Source organism: Mchenga conophoros, linkage group LG5 (genome assembly GCF_057382185.1).
Source record: "Mchenga conophoros isolate Kocher_MC1m ecotype Shallow Benthic linkage group LG5, M_conophoros_male_GT1.1, whole genome shotgun sequence".
In the NCBI taxonomy this organism is placed as follows: Eukaryota; Metazoa; Chordata; class Actinopteri; order Cichliformes; family Cichlidae; genus Mchenga; species Mchenga conophoros.
In genome coordinates, this window is record NC_140530.1 from 3,154,008 (window position 1) to 3,175,139 (window position 21,132).

At 42.3% G+C, this 21,132-nt stretch overlaps 1 protein-coding gene across 1 annotated transcript in view; it reads left to right on the forward strand.

Moving 5' to 3' along the window:
• plekha6 (pleckstrin homology domain containing, family A member 6) overlaps window positions 1–21,132 on the forward strand; it is a 75,183-nt gene that overhangs the window by 39,917 nt on the left and 14,134 nt on the right. The window contains exons 14-21 of the mRNA XM_085275451.1: window positions 3,066–3,177; window positions 3,276–3,415; window positions 8,184–8,351; window positions 8,735–8,810; window positions 9,075–9,178; window positions 9,883–10,041; window positions 10,961–11,107; window positions 11,250–11,380. Coding sequence (XP_085131577.1) covers window positions 3,066–3,177; window positions 3,276–3,415; window positions 8,184–8,351; window positions 8,735–8,810; window positions 9,075–9,178; window positions 9,883–10,041; window positions 10,961–11,107; window positions 11,250–11,380 — 1,037 coding nt within the window. The remainder of the gene's footprint in view (window positions 1–3,065; window positions 3,178–3,275; window positions 3,416–8,183; window positions 8,352–8,734; window positions 8,811–9,074; window positions 9,179–9,882; window positions 10,042–10,960; window positions 11,108–11,249; window positions 11,381–21,132) is intronic.

Below are 21,132 nucleotides of genomic sequence, written 5' to 3' on the forward strand. Positions count from 1 at the left end.
ATTTGTTCATTGTAATTTCTGACACTGATTTCCTAATCTAATCTCTTTATGTTACCGGCCCCTCCTTTACCTTCCCTGGGTGCACCTTGTGGAACAGAGTTTAGTGGGGGAGAAGTGGTTGATAAAGATGAACAAACACAAAAAGGTGGAGCTGAAAAGCTGAGAGAGAAAAAGAAAATAGAAATAGATGCAGCAAACTCTCATATTCACTGACAGTCAGGTGTCAGGGCTGTTGCTGCACTGTCAACAGTACCAGCAACAACTAGTAACCAGCCCTCGCAATCCCAAGAAGTGCCAGAGAATGGATAATTGAATTTTCAATTTAATTCAATTTTATTTATACAGCAACAAATCACAACAACAGTGGCCTCACGGCACTTTATATTGTAAGGTAGACCCTACAATAATACATACAGAGAAAAAAACAAAAACAATCATATGACCCCCTATGAGCAAGGACTTTGGTGACAGTGGGAAGGAAAAACTCCCTTTTAACAGGAAGACACCTCCGGCAGAACCAGGCTCAGGGAGGGGCGGGGCCATCTGCTGTGACCAGTTGGGGTGAGAGAAGGAAGACCGGATAAAGACATGCTGCGGAAGAGAGACAGAGATAAATAACGAGTATGATTCAGTGCAGAGAGGTCTATTAACACATAGTGAATGAAGAACAAACACCCAATGCAGCCTACACTGATTGCAGCATAACTAAGGGAGGATTCAGGGTCACCTGGTCCAGCCCTAACTATATGCTTTAGCAAAAAGGAAAGTTTGAAGCCTAATCTTGAAAGTAGAGATAGTGTCTGTCTCCTGAATTCAAACTGGAAGCTGGTTCCACAGAAGAGGGGCCTGAAAACTGTGGGCTCTGCCTCCCATTCTACTTTTAAATACTCTAGGAACAACAAGTAGGCCTGCAGTGTGAGAGCAAAGTGCTCTAATAGGGTGATATGGTACTACAAGGTCATTAAGATAAGATGGGGCCTGATTATTTAAGACCTTGTATGTGAGGAGCACAATTTTGAATTCTGGATTAGCAGTCCCAACAACAGAGTGAGGATGAGATGGAAGAAGGTATAATTGTCATGGTCAGAAAATAGATGGTGGGATGTAATTAGAGCAGGAGATTCCAGCAAAAAGTGAACTACTTTGTCAATAAGCGACTGCTAATAGCTAAAGATTAGCTTTTAATTGTGACATGTTGCACTGTAGTGTAACTAAGGTCCCAACCCAACAACAACTGTACAAACCTGATTAAAACAGAGGGAGAGGCAGAAAATATGTGCACAGGAGGAGATTAGGGCAAAGTGGACACACAGAAGGACTGGAGTACCATGACAAGTAAGCAAGCAGTCTAAGAACAAAGTGGTAGACTATGAGGTCTTTAAGATAAGATGGGAAGCATGTATAATTTAAATAGAACATATCCTTGCACATAAGCCTGTGAACTCTGTAATTAACCTCATTGTATGAAGAGGACTCCACATTAATATGAACAAATTTGAGTATATCAGATAGATATGATTCAAACCATTGCAGCACAGTACCTTTTAATACCTGTGACATGCTCTGTAATAAAACGCAATGATCAACAGTATCTAAAGCTGCACTGAGGTCAAGTAAAACATGCACACGGTAAGTCCACTGTCAGAGGCCATAAGAAGATCATTGTGATCTTCAGTAATCATGTTTCTGCCTTTTTGAAGCTCTTCAAATAAATAGTTCCTCTGCAGATGAGCAGTTAGCTGTTTTATGACTGCTATTTCAAGAATTTTTCAGATAAAAGGATAGTTAGAGAATGTCCTTTAATTAGCTAAGACAGTTGAGTAAAGTGATGGCTTTTTAAGTAATGGTTTAATCACTGCCACCTTAAAGGCCTGTGGTATGCAGCCCAGTAATAGGGACTGATTGAGCGCCTTTATATGATTAAAGCATTAATTTATGGTAGTATTTCTTTTAGCAGTCAGATGTTATGAATAAATAATTCTCTAACGGTTAAAAATCTTTGTGTAATGAAATTCATAAAGTTGTTACTGGTTAAGGTTAAAGGAATGCTTGGCTTAAGAGAGCTATGACTCTGAAAATAAACCTCTTATTTTCTTAAGTCAGTGACTTAGTGAGCTTTATGGAGGAGCAAACTCTTTCCAGCCTAAACGATCATCTTCTAAACTAGTGAGATGCCATTCCTCTCCAGCTCATAAAATTCGCCTTTGAGAGTTATTTTAGGGAGTCGAGCCTGATTTGAGTCTTCTTTCCGAAGAGCCATATTATCCAGAGTTGAATGCCATTGGGATGTTTCATGTCTGCTGTAGCTGACGGCGTGGAGTGGAGTGTGTGGACCCAAAGGCAGATAAATGGAGACAGAAATGGAGCAAACAAAAGGAGAGCCGTTTATTTCTGGCTGAACAAAAAAACAAACAGTCATGGGGAGACTGAGAAAAATTATCAAAACTAAACAGGGCAACGCTAAACAAAAAACACAAGATATATATCGAGAAAAGTACAAAAACCTATTATCCATTACTTCTACGTAATCTTTGTGTAATCAAAGTAAAAATATGTCATGTTATCTAATTTTTACTGCACTACAAACTTTTTAAACAACATTTAGAAAAAACAAAGAAAACAAAATGAGTATATTACAAATACTAGTGCATGCGAAGTAAGTACTCAGAATGATATTCTCTGCTATCTTAGTGGAGGTCTGCTATCATATATTTTATATATATCTAATCCTTTAATGATTCCATAACAACAGATTTTGTTTGTTTTTTCCTCTTTTTTTGTTAAAATGAAACAAAAAAAAATGCGAGCAATTTCGATGACATGTAGTTATTTTTTTCCATCCATCCATCCATCCATCTTCATCCGCTTTATCCGGGGCCGGGTCGCGGGAGCAGCAGCCTAAGCAAAGAGGCCCAGACCTCCCTCTCCCCAGCCACCTCCTCCAGCTTATCCGGGGGAACACCAATTCCACATTTTTTCCACATAACTGAAATTAATAAATGGACCTGACTGTTATTAGTATTAGGGTCTAATTTCTGCTATTTTTCCTTGTAATTTCTTTTTAGAGTGAATTAGTTCGGCGGCACATCCAAAAAGAGTTTTGGAGAGTCCAGGATGTATTAGAAGGTCTACAAAAGAACAGCTTATCCAGAGGCATAAAAACAGCCAAGGGTAGAGGTAAAAGAAACTAAACTAATCTTGAACATAATGGCCTGTGTTTCTACCTTCTATCTAATGGCCTTTTCCTGACACTTTAAGTTTGTTTCTCTTTTCAGTTGACAGTGGTGCATCAGGGTCCTTTACCACCAATAGTCCAGCAAGCCCACTGAGCTCAGTAAGCCTTACCAGTCCACTGAGCCCCTACTCCCCAGTGCCTGTTTGCCAGGCTTCTCCAACCAAGGAGTTGGGTCTGGAGGTAAGCACTTAATCCTAAATTGCATAGAAGAGGAAATTCTAAACGTCCCAAGCCATGCCTTGTGCCTAATTTCAAACCTGACAAAATGCCAAACCATGGACCCCAAAGTTATAGGGAAGCTGACCCAGTGTCTTATGCAGAACATGTAAATTATTATGGTTGTGAAAACTGTGAGCATACTTTTCATAGATTACTCTAGCTTTCTAGAACCTCAGGGAGTCCTTAAGGACATTAAACCCTGTAGAGGAGGAAATAGATCAAAAAGGGACTAACTAAGCTATAAACCCAGGAAAGGCCAGAGAACAGACCAGTTTTCTTGGTGTACAATGCCAATATTCTGAATATACCAATCAGCACTCAGATGCAATCCATATCCATTCTGATACTCGAGAGATTAATTAGTTAACCTTCGACGGTTGCAGAGATGAAGCCAAGCTTGTCCTCAGAAAACATGTCGTAACATGCTTACATCTGGATCATTGTTAGTTTTCCCATGATTACTGGGGTGTTTCCTAACATCGGGCTCATTCAGTAAGTGTTTAAGTAAATAGTTCATTACATCAGTGTGCATTTAAAAAAACACAGGTATGACATTTTTATTCTTAATTAATAACTTAATATACAACCTGTTTGATGAAAGGTGTTTTCATAATTTCTAAATAATGGCTTCACTATTTCTAAATTTAAGAACAAATCATTTATTTATTAGCTGTTCATAGCATCGTGTTGCCATGCTATAGCTGTCCTGGCTGCCATGTTTTTTTGCAATGTTCTGTGGAGGTCTGAAGTGGTGCCTTTAAAATGGGAGATTGGGGTATTTGTTCCCATATTTAAGAAAGAGGACAAGAGATTATGTTCCAATTATAGGGGGATCACAGTGGGAAAGTCTATGCCAGGACTGGAGAGGGGAGTCCATCTGTTTGTTGAACCTTAGATTCAGGAGGAACAAAGCAGTTTCGTTCCTTGTCTTAGAACTCCTCTTTATCCACTCAAGGATATTCAAGGATGCACGTGAGTTTGCCCAACCAGTCTAAATGTCCAGCTTTGTCCAGCCACTGGTAGGATGTCAGCCACTTCCTCTGTCTGTCGGTGGTACATACTGTGCAGGGGCCTGTCCTTCCATGATGGTTCCTCCTCTTTCTTGGGTTTCTGCTGCCTAAGATATTCACTGAGCACACAGTCAGTTGTGGCTGTCTTTTTGATGTACTCAAGGATTTTTGTTGTCTCATCGTGGACTGTGGTACTGACACTCACCAGTCCCTGGCCTCCTTCCTTCCACTTAGCATACAGCCTCAGGGTGCTGGACTTGGAGTGAAACCCTCCAAGCATGGTCAGGAGCATCCTGGTCTTGATGTCAGGATCTTGTTCTTACCATTCAGCTGACTCTTCAAGACTTGCCTGACCTTCTGCAGGTACTTGGTGTTTGCATCTTTCCTAACGGGCTCCTCGTTGTTCCCATTTGCCTGTGGGATTCCCAGGTACCAGGTTCTCCAATCCGAACAACATTCCGATGTCATTGCTGTATATCCTGGTGGTGTGGATCAGTGAATCGGCATACAGCTTGATGTCATCCATGTAGAGGAGGTGGCTAACAACTGCTCAACTCCGTAGTCAGTATCCGTAGCCAGTCTTGTCAATGATTTCACTGAGGGGGTTCAGGCCTATGCAGAACAGCAGTGAGGACAGAGCATCTCCTTGGTAGATCCCGCACTTGATGCTGACTTGTGCTATGGACTTAAAGTTGACCTCTAGTGTTGTACGCCACATCCCCATTGAGTTCCTGATGAAGGATCTTGGGGTCCTGTTGATCTTGTATAGGTCTAGGCATTCCAGGATACAGTTGTGGGGCATTAAGTCATAGGCCATCTTGTAATCAATCCAGGTAGTGCACACGTTAGTCAGCCTCATCTTGCAGTCTGGTGTGACTGGTCTGTCTCCCAGTAGCTGGTGTTTTGCGCCTCTGGTATTCTTGCCAATCCCTTTCTGTGCCCCGCTCATGTATGGAGCCATAGACCTGTTCATCTTAGCCACTATGATGACTGTCAGGTGGTACTGAGGCAGGTTATTGGCCGGATGGGACCGGTCCCTTCTGGGGATCAGGATTGCCTGGCCTTCAATTAGCCATTCTGGGTGTCTCTCATCGACAAGCAGCTGGTTCATTTGTGCTGCCAGACGCTTGTGGAGTGCAGTCAGCTTCTTCATCCATTAGGTGTGAACCATGTCGGGGCCTGGTGCTGTCCAACTCTTCATACTGGAGACCCTTTCTTGGATGTCTGCCACTGTGATGGTTACTGGACCCTGTTCATGGAGGTTCCTGTGGTCTGCTTCTAGATCCACTAGCCACTGAGCATTGCTGTTATGAGTTGCATCCTTCTCATATATGTTCTTTCAGTATTTTCCAGTCTCCAGCTTTGTTGGTGCTGTTCTCATATTGTTCTCATACTGTTCCCCTGCCACTGAGAGTACACTTTGGATGGTTCTGCAGAGAACAGCTGGTTCATTCTCCTGCTTTCTATTTCTCTGGTGTACCTTGTCAAGTGGCTGGCCAAGGCTGTGAATCTTTGCTTGGCAGTTTCCAAGGCCTCCAGTATGGACAGCTTGCTGTACGTCTTAGGCACCTTCTCCATTGCACCTCTCTGCAGCTCTGATACTTGATCCCCCTGACATGTTGTCCAGGCTCCCCCTTGCCATAACATTTGTTTTGTACCTTGTCAATCTCTAGCTGTGAGAGCAGTTCCTTCTTCTGAATGTTGAAATACTGAGCTCCTAGCTGTTTCGATATCAACAGCGCCCTATTTTCTTCTCTTTCCCACTTATGCCATATTGTTCCAGTAGCCCACTTCTCATCAAGGTGTCCTGGTTTCTCAACACCTGACGTGCACCTTGTTTTGTGTGTGTGTGTGTGTGTGTGTGTGTGTGTGTGTGTGTGTGTGTGTGTGTGTGTGTGTGTACAAAACACTGGGTCAAGGACAATGACAAATATTCAGGCTTGAATTCCAGAGTCCCTGTCAATAAAATAAAGAACAAAGTCAAAGCCAAATTATTTTAGATTAATTTCAAATTGTTTCCTAATTATTTTAGTATCAACATCAACTTCAACTGAACAACTAAAGTTCTGAACAACTTAAGAAGAGGTAAATAAGAAGAAGAGATAAAGTATTTCAAAAAATCCTGTCCTATCCGAATTGTGATCTGAATGCATTATGGTGCCAAACACATTTTGCTATTGCACGAACAGCTAGAGTGTCTATGGGTCCATCCTCTTCATGTGAATCTTTAATCTATTTATTTATTCATTTTAATTTGTTTTATTTCAGCTATTACATTGTATGATGATGTGTACAGCAAGACAGGCAAGAGAAATAAACAAAAATAAAACCAACCAAAAAGGAGGAGGTGGGGATAGAATAAAGGGATAGAATACAAATAGAAATACAAAGGGGTGACAAGTCTAAGATATTAGATGTTAAGATAAGAAGGGAAGAGTGCATGATCAGTGCTTTTTACCACACTGTTCTACTTGAGGTATGGTTAAGATGTAGTTTTGCACTCTATACCCTTAATATTCTTGTAAACAATCAAGCCTGTTTCAAACCTCACAATTGCTGTGCAGCCCTACCGTATAATGTTTTAGTTTAAATTTGACAGGTATACGGCTCTTACTTGGCTGGCCAGTGTTAGGTTTATGGTCAACACTTAAGACCATCTTTAGATCAATACTTTAGATTAACATTCGTTTGTGAAAAGACGATGCCTTGAACTTTCATATTACTTGATTCCACATTAATATGGAGCTTGCAAAGAAAAGCGTCTGGACTTTGTGACTGTTTGGTCTCTCCAATGTAGAGGTCTGGGCCTCTACATTGGAGAGACCAAACAGCCACTTCACAGGCGCATGGCACAACACAGAAGAGCCACCTCCACAGGACAAGACTCAGCAGTCCATCTGCATCTTAAGGACAAAGGTCACTCTTTCGAGGATGCCAATGTTCACATTTTGGACAGAGAGGACAGATGGTTTGAAAGAGGAGTGAAAGAAGCCATCTATGTCCACTGTGAGCGACCATCTTTGAACAGAGGCGGGGGTTTACGACACCAACTCTCTGCCATCTATAATCCAGTTTTGAGATCCCTTCCCAGACGCCTTAACGCCCACTCACATCCTGGGCCATCTGACCTCAGGAATTCGCATGATAAGGTGGGGCCAGGTTTCACAATGAACTCACCCGAAACTCTGGCTGATTGTGACCCACACCCAGTTTCACACCTTGGCTCAAGCGATTAGAGGATCATCAGGGGGTCCTTTTGTCCCTCTGTGGGGGGAAACTCCCACTAGGTTTATATCTGGGACTCTCCACCATTTGACCTTAGAACTGAAGAAGCTTCTCGGATGAGAGGTGAAACGTCTTCAAGTAACTTAAAGAAGTCCAGACGCTTTTCTTTGCAAGCTCCTTTGACTACGATGACCTGGATGACTGAGAACCTTCACAGACATTAATATGCGTAAATAAGTATTTTCATATGTTGAATTAAGTCTGTCTTAATGCTTCTTAGAGTTTAGCTATTATAAGGTGTGATCAGTGTTTCAGCAACCAGCTGGGGATTTTCATCCAACTCTTTAACTAACTAGACTGAAACTCAATCAATACATTTCTGCTTTGCAATTTGCCTGGCTTATTGTCACTTATCCTGATATGCAGCACTCTCTCTTCCTCCTATCCTATGTTAACTTCCTTCTTCACTCCCTACTGCCCTTATGGTGATCAAGGAAAGTGTTCCCCCTAGGCCTCCCCTTCCCAAATCCTATTACCCATTGGATCCCTCCTATACCTTTCCTCCCTCCATCCCTCCCCTGCCTTTTGACAGCACGACCTGGCCACACAGCTTCGGCATCGATGTTGATTACCTTGGTGGTGAAGATTCTGACTTCAGAAAGGTAATTGGGTATTTCTGCTGGTATACTCTCTTTCATTAGAGAAAGAAATAAAATGTGAACCAACCTTGGTGCATCACATTTGTTGAAGTCATGTGTACTTGAAGAGGACATTTTGATCAGCACTGTCACTTCAGTTGGCAGCTGGTCAGCTGTACAGTAAAGGTATAGTACTGTTAAAGAATGGGTTACTGCAATTCCTTTAAAATAAGAAGACTTTTTCAACCATAGTGTGATTGCATCATTGGGGATTCTTCAGGTGTACCAGCTGTTTCTTCCATTACAAGGCATTATCTAATGCATTCTTGAGTTTTTTGAACAGTATTAGAATCGTTCACTACCTTCAGGTTCAGTGCTGACAAAATAAAAACATCTCTGCATTCCAGCCCAAGTTTGGAGAATCGAACAATATCAGTGATGTTCAGGAGCAGGCCCAGGACAGGCAGTCCACCATGAATAAAGGTACAACAGTTTAATATCAAGATTTAAAAATGGCAATAACAATGACAACAATAACTTGGGTATGCAGAACCCAGAGATACATTCTTTAAGGCGCTTATAATAGCAAGTTAAAGATAAAAATTCAGTATTCTGTCTTTTGACGTCTGATTGCATGAATTAATCAAGTGACACTTTAAAGACTGACTCATAGTGTTATGTTTGAGAATACAAACATGTTTTTTTTGGCCTGTACTTATAAGTGTATTTATTTTTTCACATGCACAGTTGGCATTGTTCCTCCTAGAACCAAATCCCCCACTGATGAATCACAGAGGAACTTTACTGAAGTTCATCGCCGTAACAGCAGAGTGCTTAATGGAGTCTCCAGGGTATGTCAACCCACTCTGGTTAGGAGAGAAAAAATATAAGCCTTAATAAACAACAAACAATAATAAACAATGAACAGGTCAGTGGAACTGAGAAACATGTGAAATGGGTCATATTCACAACATTAGACATGAATGCACATAAGAGGTTGTAATGTGGGTTGTACTCAGTGGTTGAGAGGAGCAGTGGAAACACTTAGCAGGACAGTCAGAAAAACTCATGACCACACTGGCACTGGGAATTCCACAGTGCTTGTATTTTAATGCACACTCAACCTTACAAAGACCCATTGAACAGCTACTAATTATCATACATGAAGCACAGTGTTCCTACAACCCGTTGCAAAAAGTTAAAGAGGTCCGAGTCCATAAACTCACTTGCAAGCAAGTGGATCTCATACTCCAAAGTGGGCAGTGGTGCATACTTATGACATCTCTAACCCTTACATTGTCTTAAAGAGACACCACACCACTGCAACTGTTACAAGGTTGATATTCATTTTAGCGCTGTCAGCGTTAATCTCGTTAAAATGACGTTAATGCCATAACCGCCATAACCACAAATCTCCACCGCGTTAATGCGGTTATGGCGTTAACGTCATTTTAACGAGATTATCACTGACAGCATTAATTTATTTATAATCCATTTTATTATATTTTTATATGAGAGAAATTATCTCTAAAAATAAGCCTGTTCTCTGTCATAGGAGCGCCCAAAAAGTGCTGCTTTTCCCACAGAAATTAAGATGAAGATGAGTGTGGAGGAACAAAATGAGCGACTTCGTCGCAACCAGTGCAGTTCTATGAGGGACAAAAGGAGAAGCCTAAACCTGTCAGGAGGCCAGTCTCCAGCCAATTACAAAGTGGTATGAGCAAGCTAATGGTGATCCTTGTCATGTATTTAATTGTAGTATTGTCACAGTGAGCTGGTAAAGTAAAAAATGAATCATGTATGTGTTTATTTTTCAGATGATAGTCATAGCTGCAGTACATGTGTGAAAGAACTTTCACACATGTACTGCAGCTTGAAATTTTTCTCAATATCACACATTTCCCAGATTTCCCAAATTGTTGCTGTCATACCTGCCTACCCCAGTACAAAGCTTTGTAATTTCCATGTGAGCCCATCTGAGAAAGTTGTGGTCTAGCAAATTCACTTGGGTACAATAGCTAGACATAACCCATGTAAACACCAAGTAGTTACAACTTATCTGAAATGGACCTTCTCCTGTTGTGTGAATGTGATTCTCCAACACCGTCAGTTCATGTGTAAAAATGACAGAATGATAGAGATCACTTTACACTGATCACACTGGGGTGGCTGTAGCTCAGAAGGTAGAGAAGGTCATCTGCTAATTGGAAGGTTGGTTGGTCGATTCCTGCCTGCTCCAGTCTGTATGCTAAATTTTCCAAGATACTAACCCCAAGTTGCTCTCCAGTGCGTCCATTGGAGTATGAATGTGTGTGAATGCTAGATAGAAAGCACTTGCATAGAAAAAGTGCTTGTGGGAACGAGGCAAATTCTGTAAAGTGCTTTGAGCACTTAGATATGGTAGGAAAGTAAAAACCAGTCCATGTACCATGCGTATTGTCCACCTGTTTGCATTTCTGGTACTTCCAGGTGGGTAAGATAATCCACTGAAAAACATTGCCAATATTTACAAATATAAAACCAGTGATTGAGATAGGCCAAAGTTGTATGACTAGGGTATACGCATTTTAGCTAGCTGATGATTTGATTGTATCTGCCTGTGTGTCCTATCTAGTTTGTGTTTGTATTCACAGGTCCGTAGGCGGCTGACAGCTCATGAGATTGACATCAAAGACTTAGAGAAGGCAGTTCGAGGACAGGGGCAAGAGTCACCAGAGGAAGAAATTGCTCGTCTGAGACGTTTACAGATTGAACCAGAGCATTACAACATCAGCAAAGAGGTGAAATAAGTTGAATCATTTATTAACTTTGTGGCTATTTTAAGGCAGGTATGTTCACAATAGAATCATAATAGCTTACCTTTGTGTCCAAAATCATAAAAGACAAAGATAAAAGAGATTTTTTTCTTTCTTGTTATAAAAGATGGCTCCTGACAAGGTTCTGATCCCTGAACGCTACCTGGATGTGGAGAATAACACTCTCTTGAGCCCAGAGGAGCAGAAGGAGAAGCAGAAGAAGCTAGAACGAATCAAGACCCTTATTGCCAAATCAAAGTACAGTTTTAACTTCCTTTAAATTTCTAGCAAAAGTCTGTTTATTTAAAGCTGTACACATTTTAAATTTGTAACATCTTTTACCTCTTCATTTATAATAAAAGGAGATGATTATGGGCAGAAATCTGTGCCATCAGAAACTGAATTTGAATAAGTTCAATTTGAATTTGAATTGCTCAGATTGAATCTGAATTGTAACTTGAATAAATGCTTTTGAAAACTGAATTTGAATTAGTCTAAATTGAAATTGAATTTATATTTTGAAAATGAATTGATTTGCTTTGAAACTGAATTTTATCCTTTAAAAATTCAGCTCTCGAATAATTTCAGTTTCACTTCTCACCATTCAGTTTCAGTTCTACAATTCAATTTCAGTTCCAAAATTCAGTTTTTTGGAACTTACATCCGGTTCCGGTTCAAGCACAGATTAATAGAACTACGTTTTACTAGCGGACCGAAAGTGTTACTGACGGGAATCTACAGCATGTTGAGCTGAATTAAGACTTCAGAAGTCATTCGTCATGTCGAATGACCAGCGGATAAACTCTCAGGTTGGTAATAAATGTATTACATGTATAAGAACAAGCGTCATGTTAACAAATGATAGCCGTAAGGTAACTTTTGTGCTTATTGTAGCTGTTAGCTAAAAACGTTAATTTAGCGTAGTTTGCCCTGAATTCAGCTTTGACAAACAAATATGATCGACTGTTTCTAGTAGAATTCCAAAGTTGTCATCTTGTACCCTCTCAGAGTACCCCCTCTGTATGCTTGCAGAGACCCCTACAGTAGGGAAACATGCAAAACAGTGTCCAAACCTTTGTATTTTAGCTTTATTTATGTCTTGCACAGCATCCCAACTCTGTAGCTAACTTGATAACTTTAGCTAAAGTGAATAGTTAGTCTAATTCATTAGTGCAGCATTACTGGATCACCTCTGTTTGAAGTGATATACAACTATCACTGTGTTTAACTACCATAATAATTCTTAGGGTACTGAATGCATGCTTAATTTGATTTTTTTTTTTTTTTTTTTTAAAGCATACTGCTCCATTAATATGTTTGACAGGCTGAAGTTGTCGGGTCACCTCCTAAATCGACCATCTTTTACAGGTGTTTTGTGCCAGAAATGGAGTGTCCACTGAAGACTGAAGATACTGAATCTCTACGCCTTGCCATTGATCCGTATTGTGCCTTCATCTAGACAAGAGACATTAACTTAACCACTCTCATATGCTCTGTGCCTACACCACCTTCCCTGACAGTTGTAGCTTGGCTCATCTGAGGGTGAAATTATAAGAATGTGTTATTTTGCAAAGTGCTCTCTCGGGTTCCTAAATAAAATATGGCATTGAGGTCATTTCTTTTGAATTAATCCCTTCTTCTGAAATATAAGAATGTCTCCTGGTTTTAATGGCACTTTGGATTTCTTTAATTTCTGTTCCACTTCCAAACCCAAATAGATCCTGACAAGCTGACACAGTAACATGGAAGAGGGAAAGACGTTGGAAAGGACTACTACAAATAAACCCAATGCCTAACAATGAAAAATGTAAAATAAGAACAATAATAATAATAAAGATAAAAGATGAAGTAACAAGTTTTTTGTTTATTCCAAATGATCATCCAGATGTCTGTGACATGTGATGACAAACACCATAATGGAAGGCCTTAGTCATCACATGCTTAAACTCATCATATATTTTTGCATATGCTGAACAGGCAGTCAGACATGCTGTAACTGTGTGGTAGAAAACAGCATGAACACCATACGGCAGGTGTCTCAAACTCCAGTCCTCGAGGGCATGGAAAAGTTGCATGACACCGGCCCTCGAGGACTGGAGTTTGAGACCCCTGTCATACGGAATATGACAGGTGTGGTTGAACTGCATGAAGACTCTGAAGTTTCTCTTCTCTTCTGGCAGGACAAGAATGTGGCCTTGTCCTGAGATCCACTGTAAGGATGTACTTAGAGTAGAACTGGACTGTCACCGGCCTCAGGCTCTTCACCCTTTTTAAAAGACAAAGCAGTCATTTAGATAAAATATTAGATATTGTTTACCTGTAAATGCACAAAGAGAATTTAGAAATGTAATTATTGTCAAGAGTGAACAAGCACTGATAGTGTAATCTACAGCTGTGGCCAAACGTTTAGAGAATGAGAAGTGTTGTTTGCTTATTTACAAAGTTTGCCGTTTCAGTGATAGTTGTATATCATATTATATCACTTCAAACAGAGATGATCCAGTAATGCTGCACTAATGAATTAGACTAACTATTCACTTTAGCTAAAGTTATTAAGTTAGCTAAAGAGTTGGGATGCTGTGTAAGACATAAATAAAGCTAAAATACAAAGGTTTGGGCACCGTTTTACATGTTTCCCTAACTGTAGGGGTCTCTGCAAGCATACAGAGGGGGTACTCTGAGAGGGTACAAGATGACAACTTTGGAATTCTACTAGAAACAGTCGATCATATTTGTTTGTCAAAGCTGAATTCAGGGCAAACTACGCTAAATTAGCGTTTTTAGCTAGCAGCTACAATAAGCACAAAAGTTACCTTATGGCTATCATTTGTTAACATGACGCTTGTTCTTATACATGTAATACATTTATTACCAACCTGAGAGTTTATCCGCTGGTCATTCGACATGACGAATGACTTCTGAAGTCTTAATTCAGCTCAACATGCTGTAGATTCCCGTCAGTAACACTTTCGGTCCGCTAGTAAAACGTAGTTCTATTAATCTGCGCTTGAACCGGAACCGGATGTAAGTTCCAAAAAACTGAATGTTGGAACTGAAATTGAATTGTAGAACTGAAACTGAATGGTGAGAAGTGAAACTGAAATTATTCGAGAGCTGAATTTTTAAAGGATAAAATTCAGTTTCAAAGCAAATCAATTCATTTTCAAAATATAAATTCAATTTCAATTTAGTGATCATCATTTTCAAACCATAAATTCAATTTCAAATTAGACTAATTCAAATTCAGTTTTCAAAAGCATTTATTCAAGTTACAATTCAGATTCAATCTGAGCAATTCAAATTCAACTTATTCAAATTCAGTTTCTGATGGCACAGATTTCTGCCCATAGATGATATTCAAAAGAGAACTGTGGTTAGAAAAACAATTTGTTGTCACGAGTCGCTGAGTGGCAGGCAGGATATCGGACCCAAAAGCAGACTTCACAGAGGCAAAAATGCAAACTCAAAAAGCAGTTTTATTGCTGACTCAAGGGAAAAAGCATACAATACTACACTGGGATAATATAAACAAAAGTCACGGAGAATCATAGAGTGAAACGCACACAGCATGAGGGAGACGTGGACACAATATAGAGAAAGATAACAAGTGACGTGGGAGCACACGGGGAACACAGCTGAGACAAATAATCATAACGAGACAGGCAGGAGCAAACACAACATGACGTACACTGACGGGAGACTATCAAAGTAAAACAGGAAGTACACAGAGGGGGAGAGAGAACACAGAGGAGCATGGGGGAGAGCACAGACTGGGCTGGGGAAACATGATGAAATAAAACACAACCAGTGTTGGGGAGTCACAGATTACATGTACCGGCATTATGTATTTAAAATACAAAATATGGGTAACTGTATTCCGTTACAGTTACCATTTAAAAAGGTGGTATTTAGAATACGGTTACGTTGTTGAAATAAATGTATTACACAGCGATCTTTTACTGTTTCATATGTTAGGCTATGCTCTCTCTATTTTTGGTAATTCCACGCCGGTGGAAACCCAATCAAAACACACATCAAGAGGCTCTAAAGCCTGTGTCTCAATCCCACGGCCTATGACAGCTCTACTTGCGGTCCGCATAATGACATAAAGAAATATTTTAAAAAATTATTGTTCAAAAAATTATTTAATTTGAAGGCAATAGGCAGAGTGTGACAGGCATAGCCCTAAAGAATGTAGCCTCATGGGCAGTGTAGCCCAGCTGTAAGTAAGCTATTAAGACTCGACTGTACGCTGTGTTCGTGTTTTCCTCCGAAACAATAAGCTCCGTTGAAGCAGCCTTTCTACGCCTCTCTCTGTCTCTCGCTAGCAAAGTGACCCAGAGAACAAAGTAAAGCTAGTTTTTGGCTAAGAGCCTGACACAAACCCGATGTATTAGCCAGAGGTCCCTTTACTATGGTTGGGAGCCGCAGACCTGTTTTATATACGCGTGTAACAGAACGTAACGTAACAGAATACCTTACAAAATACATTTTGGGGCATGCAATCTGTAATCTGTAGTGGAATACATTTTAAAAGTAACCTTCCCAACACTGAACACAAGGAGGGGAAACAAGGGTCAAGCACTCACACAATTAAATAAACACCGATGCACAGAGGGAGACACAAAGTACAAAGGTTAACACAGAATAAACTCAGGATACCACAAAGAATCATAAACCATAATACAACAGGTCATAAAAACATAAAATGCTGGGTCAAAAGGACCCAGAACCATGATATTTGTAAGAATAAGGAATACTTTATATACCCCAAAATTTGAAGAATTACTATGTCCCAGGTCTAAAAACATATAAAGCAATGTACCTAAAATAAATACAATATCCATTAAGGAACCCAAACTGACAATACAAAAGCTGAAAAGGGAAACCTTTCAGTTTTAACAGTGTGACTCTTTTACATTGACTCAATTTATCAGACTAGGATTTACTGTATACAATGAAATGAAACTGACACATAACTAAGCATACTTGTCAGTACAAACTGTGAGGGGTGGCAAAATGACAGACTTTCACAAAAAAGAAAACACTCCAGTGAAATTTAAAGTAGTGAAGCAACTTCTTTACTCGAGTAAAAGTGAGAAAGTACAGGCTCTGAAATGTACTCAAAGTAAGAAAGTAAAAAGTAGCTCCTTAATGAACAATTCTGTCAGCTATTTTTGTGCAAACTTAAACTAAACCTTGTGCTAAAATAATAATAATAATAATAATAATTATTATTATTATTATTATTATTATTATTATTATTATTATTATTATTATTTTAGTACATGAGAATGTTATTCCAGTCTAAATTCTAATTCTAATGAATGTGACATTACAAAAAAAGCTTTAAATTTGCAGTTTATCAAGTATCACTGAGCAATCGTTTGTCAGGGCTCTGTGTGCGGGCAGGCGGAGAGGAGGATCCAAGCGCAGGACTCGAACACAGAATTGTAAATCAAAACCTCAGCTTTATTGCTGACATGAAAACCAAACGTGAAGTGACGTGAACACAGAAACCAAAAAACACACAGGCATAATCTGAGGGTACGACGAGACACTGGGTTGAGGACAACACAGGGTGGTAATCAGGGAATGGGTAACAGAAGGGAGACACAGCTGGGGGAGATCAGGGCTAACGAGACGGGGGAGCTAAGCTGCACACACTAACATAAGACAAAGACTTTCACAATGAGACAGGAAACAAGAAACCACTAAACAAAGATGCAGACACGACACAGAGACAGACTAGACACTGAACAGAAACTGCAATACACATGAGAACGCAAAACCTAAGAACTGATACCTCACCAAGAATAACTGAAACAGATCTATAATAATAATAATAATAATAATAATAATAATAATAATAATAATAATAAACAAAGCACCAGAACATCAGAAAATAATCCATAATGCAAAAATAGACCAAAATATAAAAAACTCAAAATGCTGGGTCAACACTGACCCAGATCCGTGACATCGTTACCTTTATATAACCTTTCTTAGCCTCTCTTCGTCCTCCACTGTCCTATCCATCTTTCTCCATCTTTGTGTGTAGTTAGCTCTTTTTCTGCATTCTCCCTTAGAAGTTTAGCTAGCAGATCAAACGTGCAACAAACTGCACACAAACAGTTTGTGTGTTTCCTCAAATTTGTTGAGCAAATAGAAATGTCCTCCTCCTCAGTAGCATTAACAAGATTCTGAAGTACGGTCCACTCCAGAGTATAAAAGCTATAATATGGCTGTGGTTATCAATGATTTTTCCTCTAAGAAGTTCCTGAAGTCATTACTAGTTAACGTTTAAGGGATGGTTGGCTCAACAGTGCTCTGACTTTTTGTCAGCCTGGCTACAGTGCTGAAGAGAAACCTGGGGTTGTTCTTATTTTCTTCAATCAGTGATGAATAGTAAGATGTTCTAGCTTTATGGAGGGCTTTCTTAAAAAGCAGCAAACTATTTCGCCAGGCTAAATGATGACCCTTTTAAATTAGTAACACCCCATTTCCTGTCCAGTTCATGAATTATCTGCTTTAAGGAATGCATTTGTGAGTTCTCTTTCATAGCATTCGTTTCGTGTCTCACTATGGGAACGCTTCCTGCGTGACCTCATCAGAAGCTCAAATACCATTACGCCAGCCCTTACAGGCTGGCTAGGTGACGCCCATGTCAGGAGGGGCCAGTGCCTCCCTATATAATAGGCTGACATAGCGTCAGATGTCATTGAAAAACCTCTTCTCGCTTCTCACAGAAGCCTGTAGACAACTGTGCTATTGGGTGCTAAAGCTAAACTGTCCACAGATTCGAGTGAACAACTTGGTCGCCGGGCGCTTTGTTCCCAGCTTTTCAGTTGTCCACTAGCATACAAGCAGTAGCAATACTGTTCTGTGGCTAGTGCGGGTGCCAAGTAGCAATACTTTCACCCAGCGAAGTAGCAATACTTTCCGAAAGCGAAGTAGCAACACTTTGCTAATAAAGGTACCCCTAGCTTCACCATCAGGTAGCAATACCCTTCGACGCTAGCAGTTTTACACATTAGGTAGCAATACCTGTAGAAAAGTAGCAACACTTTTCACCCCATGTTAGCGAGGAATAGCAATATTCTCCGCACTCAGTGTCAGTCTCACTAACGTGCGCGACCCTCTAGCTAACCATGGCTACGACGGCAAGAAGATTTCTGCCTGGGATACACACCCCGTGTCTGCGGCATGCCTGGGCTTATCTCACGCTCAGGCTGCCTTGACACCTGCACACGACTGTATCCACTGTGCGGCTTTCCCACGCAAACTACTCCGCTGCAAGCTAGCTCGCCAGGCTAACCTGTCGGGCGGCGACCCTTTGCTGTGTGAGGCTGCTGCGGCGCAAGGAGAAACTGAGATGCCCGATGATTTGGCCGCAACGCCAGGGCCAAGCTGGGCAGAGGCAGACCCTCAGCCCATCGCGACCGTTTTTCCGCGACGCTGGAGTCACCTGGGGAGGAGATGCTAACGAGGACGGAGATGAGTCGGCTGACTCGGAGCTCCTGCTGTCTAACGACAGCGAGGAGGAAGATTCCACCTCCTTGGCTAGCATCAGCTGGGCTGCAAAGCCCTCGGCTACCGGCGAGGTTGAAAAACCGACACCGTCGTCTCCCCTGGATCTCGACATGCAGGACATGTGCAAGCGCGCAGCCGCTAGGCTCAACATCCCGTGGCCCGCCATTCAAACAGAGGTTGTAAAGTCTCGTTTTGACGGTAAGAAATTGCCGAAGGCGAAAAAGACGGGGAAGCATGTGTTGCCTGTTTTCCCTGAGCTACTCGATGAGATAGCGGTGACGTGGAAAGCAAAACCTTACAGCGAGAAACACCCCATCGTGGGGAGCTCCCTGCTGGATTGTGAGGGGATGGAGTCTATCGGCCTCCGCCGGATGCCACAAGTGGAGCCATTGGTGGCGAGCCATCTTCACCCGAAGACGTCTCTGTCCTCATCGGCCCCATCTCTCCCTCCCAAAACAGACCGCTTCCAGTCTAGCCTTACAGATAAGTGCTACAAGGCAGCGGCTCTGTCAGTAAGAGCCCACAATGCCTCTTCTATGCTAATGGCTTACCAAGCTGAGCTAGAAGAGGACATGACAGCTAACACAGATACCACAGTGTGGGAAGAAATCTGTGTTATAACTGACCACGTCCTCCGCCTCCACAAGGTAGCCATACAGGCTACTGGGAGAGCCATGGGCCTCATGGTTCTTCAGGAGCGAGCACGCTCACCAACCTGATGACTAAGGAAAAAGAGGAACTCCTCGACACCCCTGTCGTCCCTCACGGTCTCTTCGGTGCGGCTGTTACATCCATGCAGAAGAGATGTGAGGAGAAAAAGAAAGATGATGAGGCTCTGAAACTCTGCCTGCCGAGGAGGGCCCAGCACGCCACCCCAGCAGCGCCGCGCCAGTCATTCGCGCAGGCAGCGTCTCGCCCGGTCCCCGCTTTCAGGATTCCCAAAGTGCCTAAGACGCAGGCAGCCCCCCAGGCTGCCGGGGCCCCTAAGAATCCATGGACTCGGAAGCAATCTCCCCAGGCCAGACCTCAAGCGGCCCCTCCTCCTCACCCCGCTGCCGCGATCGTGAGGAGGAAGAAGCGGCCGGCCTGACAGCCTCTCTTCTAGGCGGGAGCGAACCCAGTTTCCCCCCTTCATGGGCCACCCTCCCGCCTCCCAGCTCCGTTCCAGAGCAAGTTCAACGGGACATGTTCCACACAGAGTGCTTAACTCGGGCCGGCGTTCCTGTCACCGGACCCGCCAGAGGGAAAGAGAGCCAAAGTTCGCAGTGTTGTTTCACGAGCACTTCTCTCATGCATTCTGTATTAAAAAAGCCCCGACACGTGCATCCAGGCAGTTTGCCAAGGGCGGCGCTGTCGAGTGTTGCAAAACACATGAAAAAATCAAACATGCTGAAAAACGGAGCACCGTCTGCCATAACGCAGCCCGTGGAGACTCGCGTTTCCACGGCTGTGATGATGCAGATGAGCCCGTCACCTCGCTCGCCTGTCTCTCCACATGAAGAGCTGGGCCACCTGCACTCAGTCAGCATGGGTGCTGAGGACATTGAAAAAGGGCTACAGGCTGCAATTCAGTGTCGCTCCACCACAATTCAAAGAAATTATTTACTCTCGTGCTCCGGGCGAGTCTGCCAGTTTTCTCCTGGAGGAAATTTCCACCTTGAGAGACAAAGGAGCTATAAGAGTTGTCCCTCCCGAGGAAATGCACAGCAGATTTTATTCAAGGTATTTCCTTGTGCCAAAGAAGGGGGGGGAGGGGGATGAGAGCCATTCTGGATCTCTGTGCCCTGAACCGGCATTTGAGGACATACAAGTTCAGGATGTTGACGCACGCCTCGCTGCTACGGTTTGTACGAGCGGGCGACTGGTTCACATCAATCGACCTGAGGGATGCTTATTTCCACATCCCCATATATCCCCCACACCGAAGGTATCTGAGATTTGCTTTCCAGGGGATGGCATACGAGTTTGTAGTCCTGCCTTTTGGTCTCTCACTGAGCCCAAGGGTGTTTGTGAAATGCACCGAGGCAGCAGTGGCCCCGCTCAGGAAAAAGGGCATTCGGGTGGCCACGTACATCGACGATTGGCTGGTGGCAGCCCCAACCCGCCAGGGAGCGACTTGTCACACAAATGCTCTCATACACCATCTGGAGAGTTTGGGTTTCCAGATAAACGTGGAAAAGAGCACATTGACGCCAACTCAATGCATTACTTTCATAGGGCTCAGCCTAGACTCCCTTCGGGTGAGGGCTTTTCTGTCCCCGGAGAGAACGGCGGCCATACAGTCATCCCTTGCACTGTTTCGCAGAGGCAACACAGTGACCCTCAAACAGTGCCAGAGGCTGCTCGGTCTGATGGCTTCTTCTCTAGTGGCGATACCACTGGGACGCCTGCACATGAGAGGCTTTCAGCGCTGGGTGGGCTCGCGGGGACTGGACCCTCACCGAGACGGCCACCGTCGCGTGAGAGTCTCTGCAGAC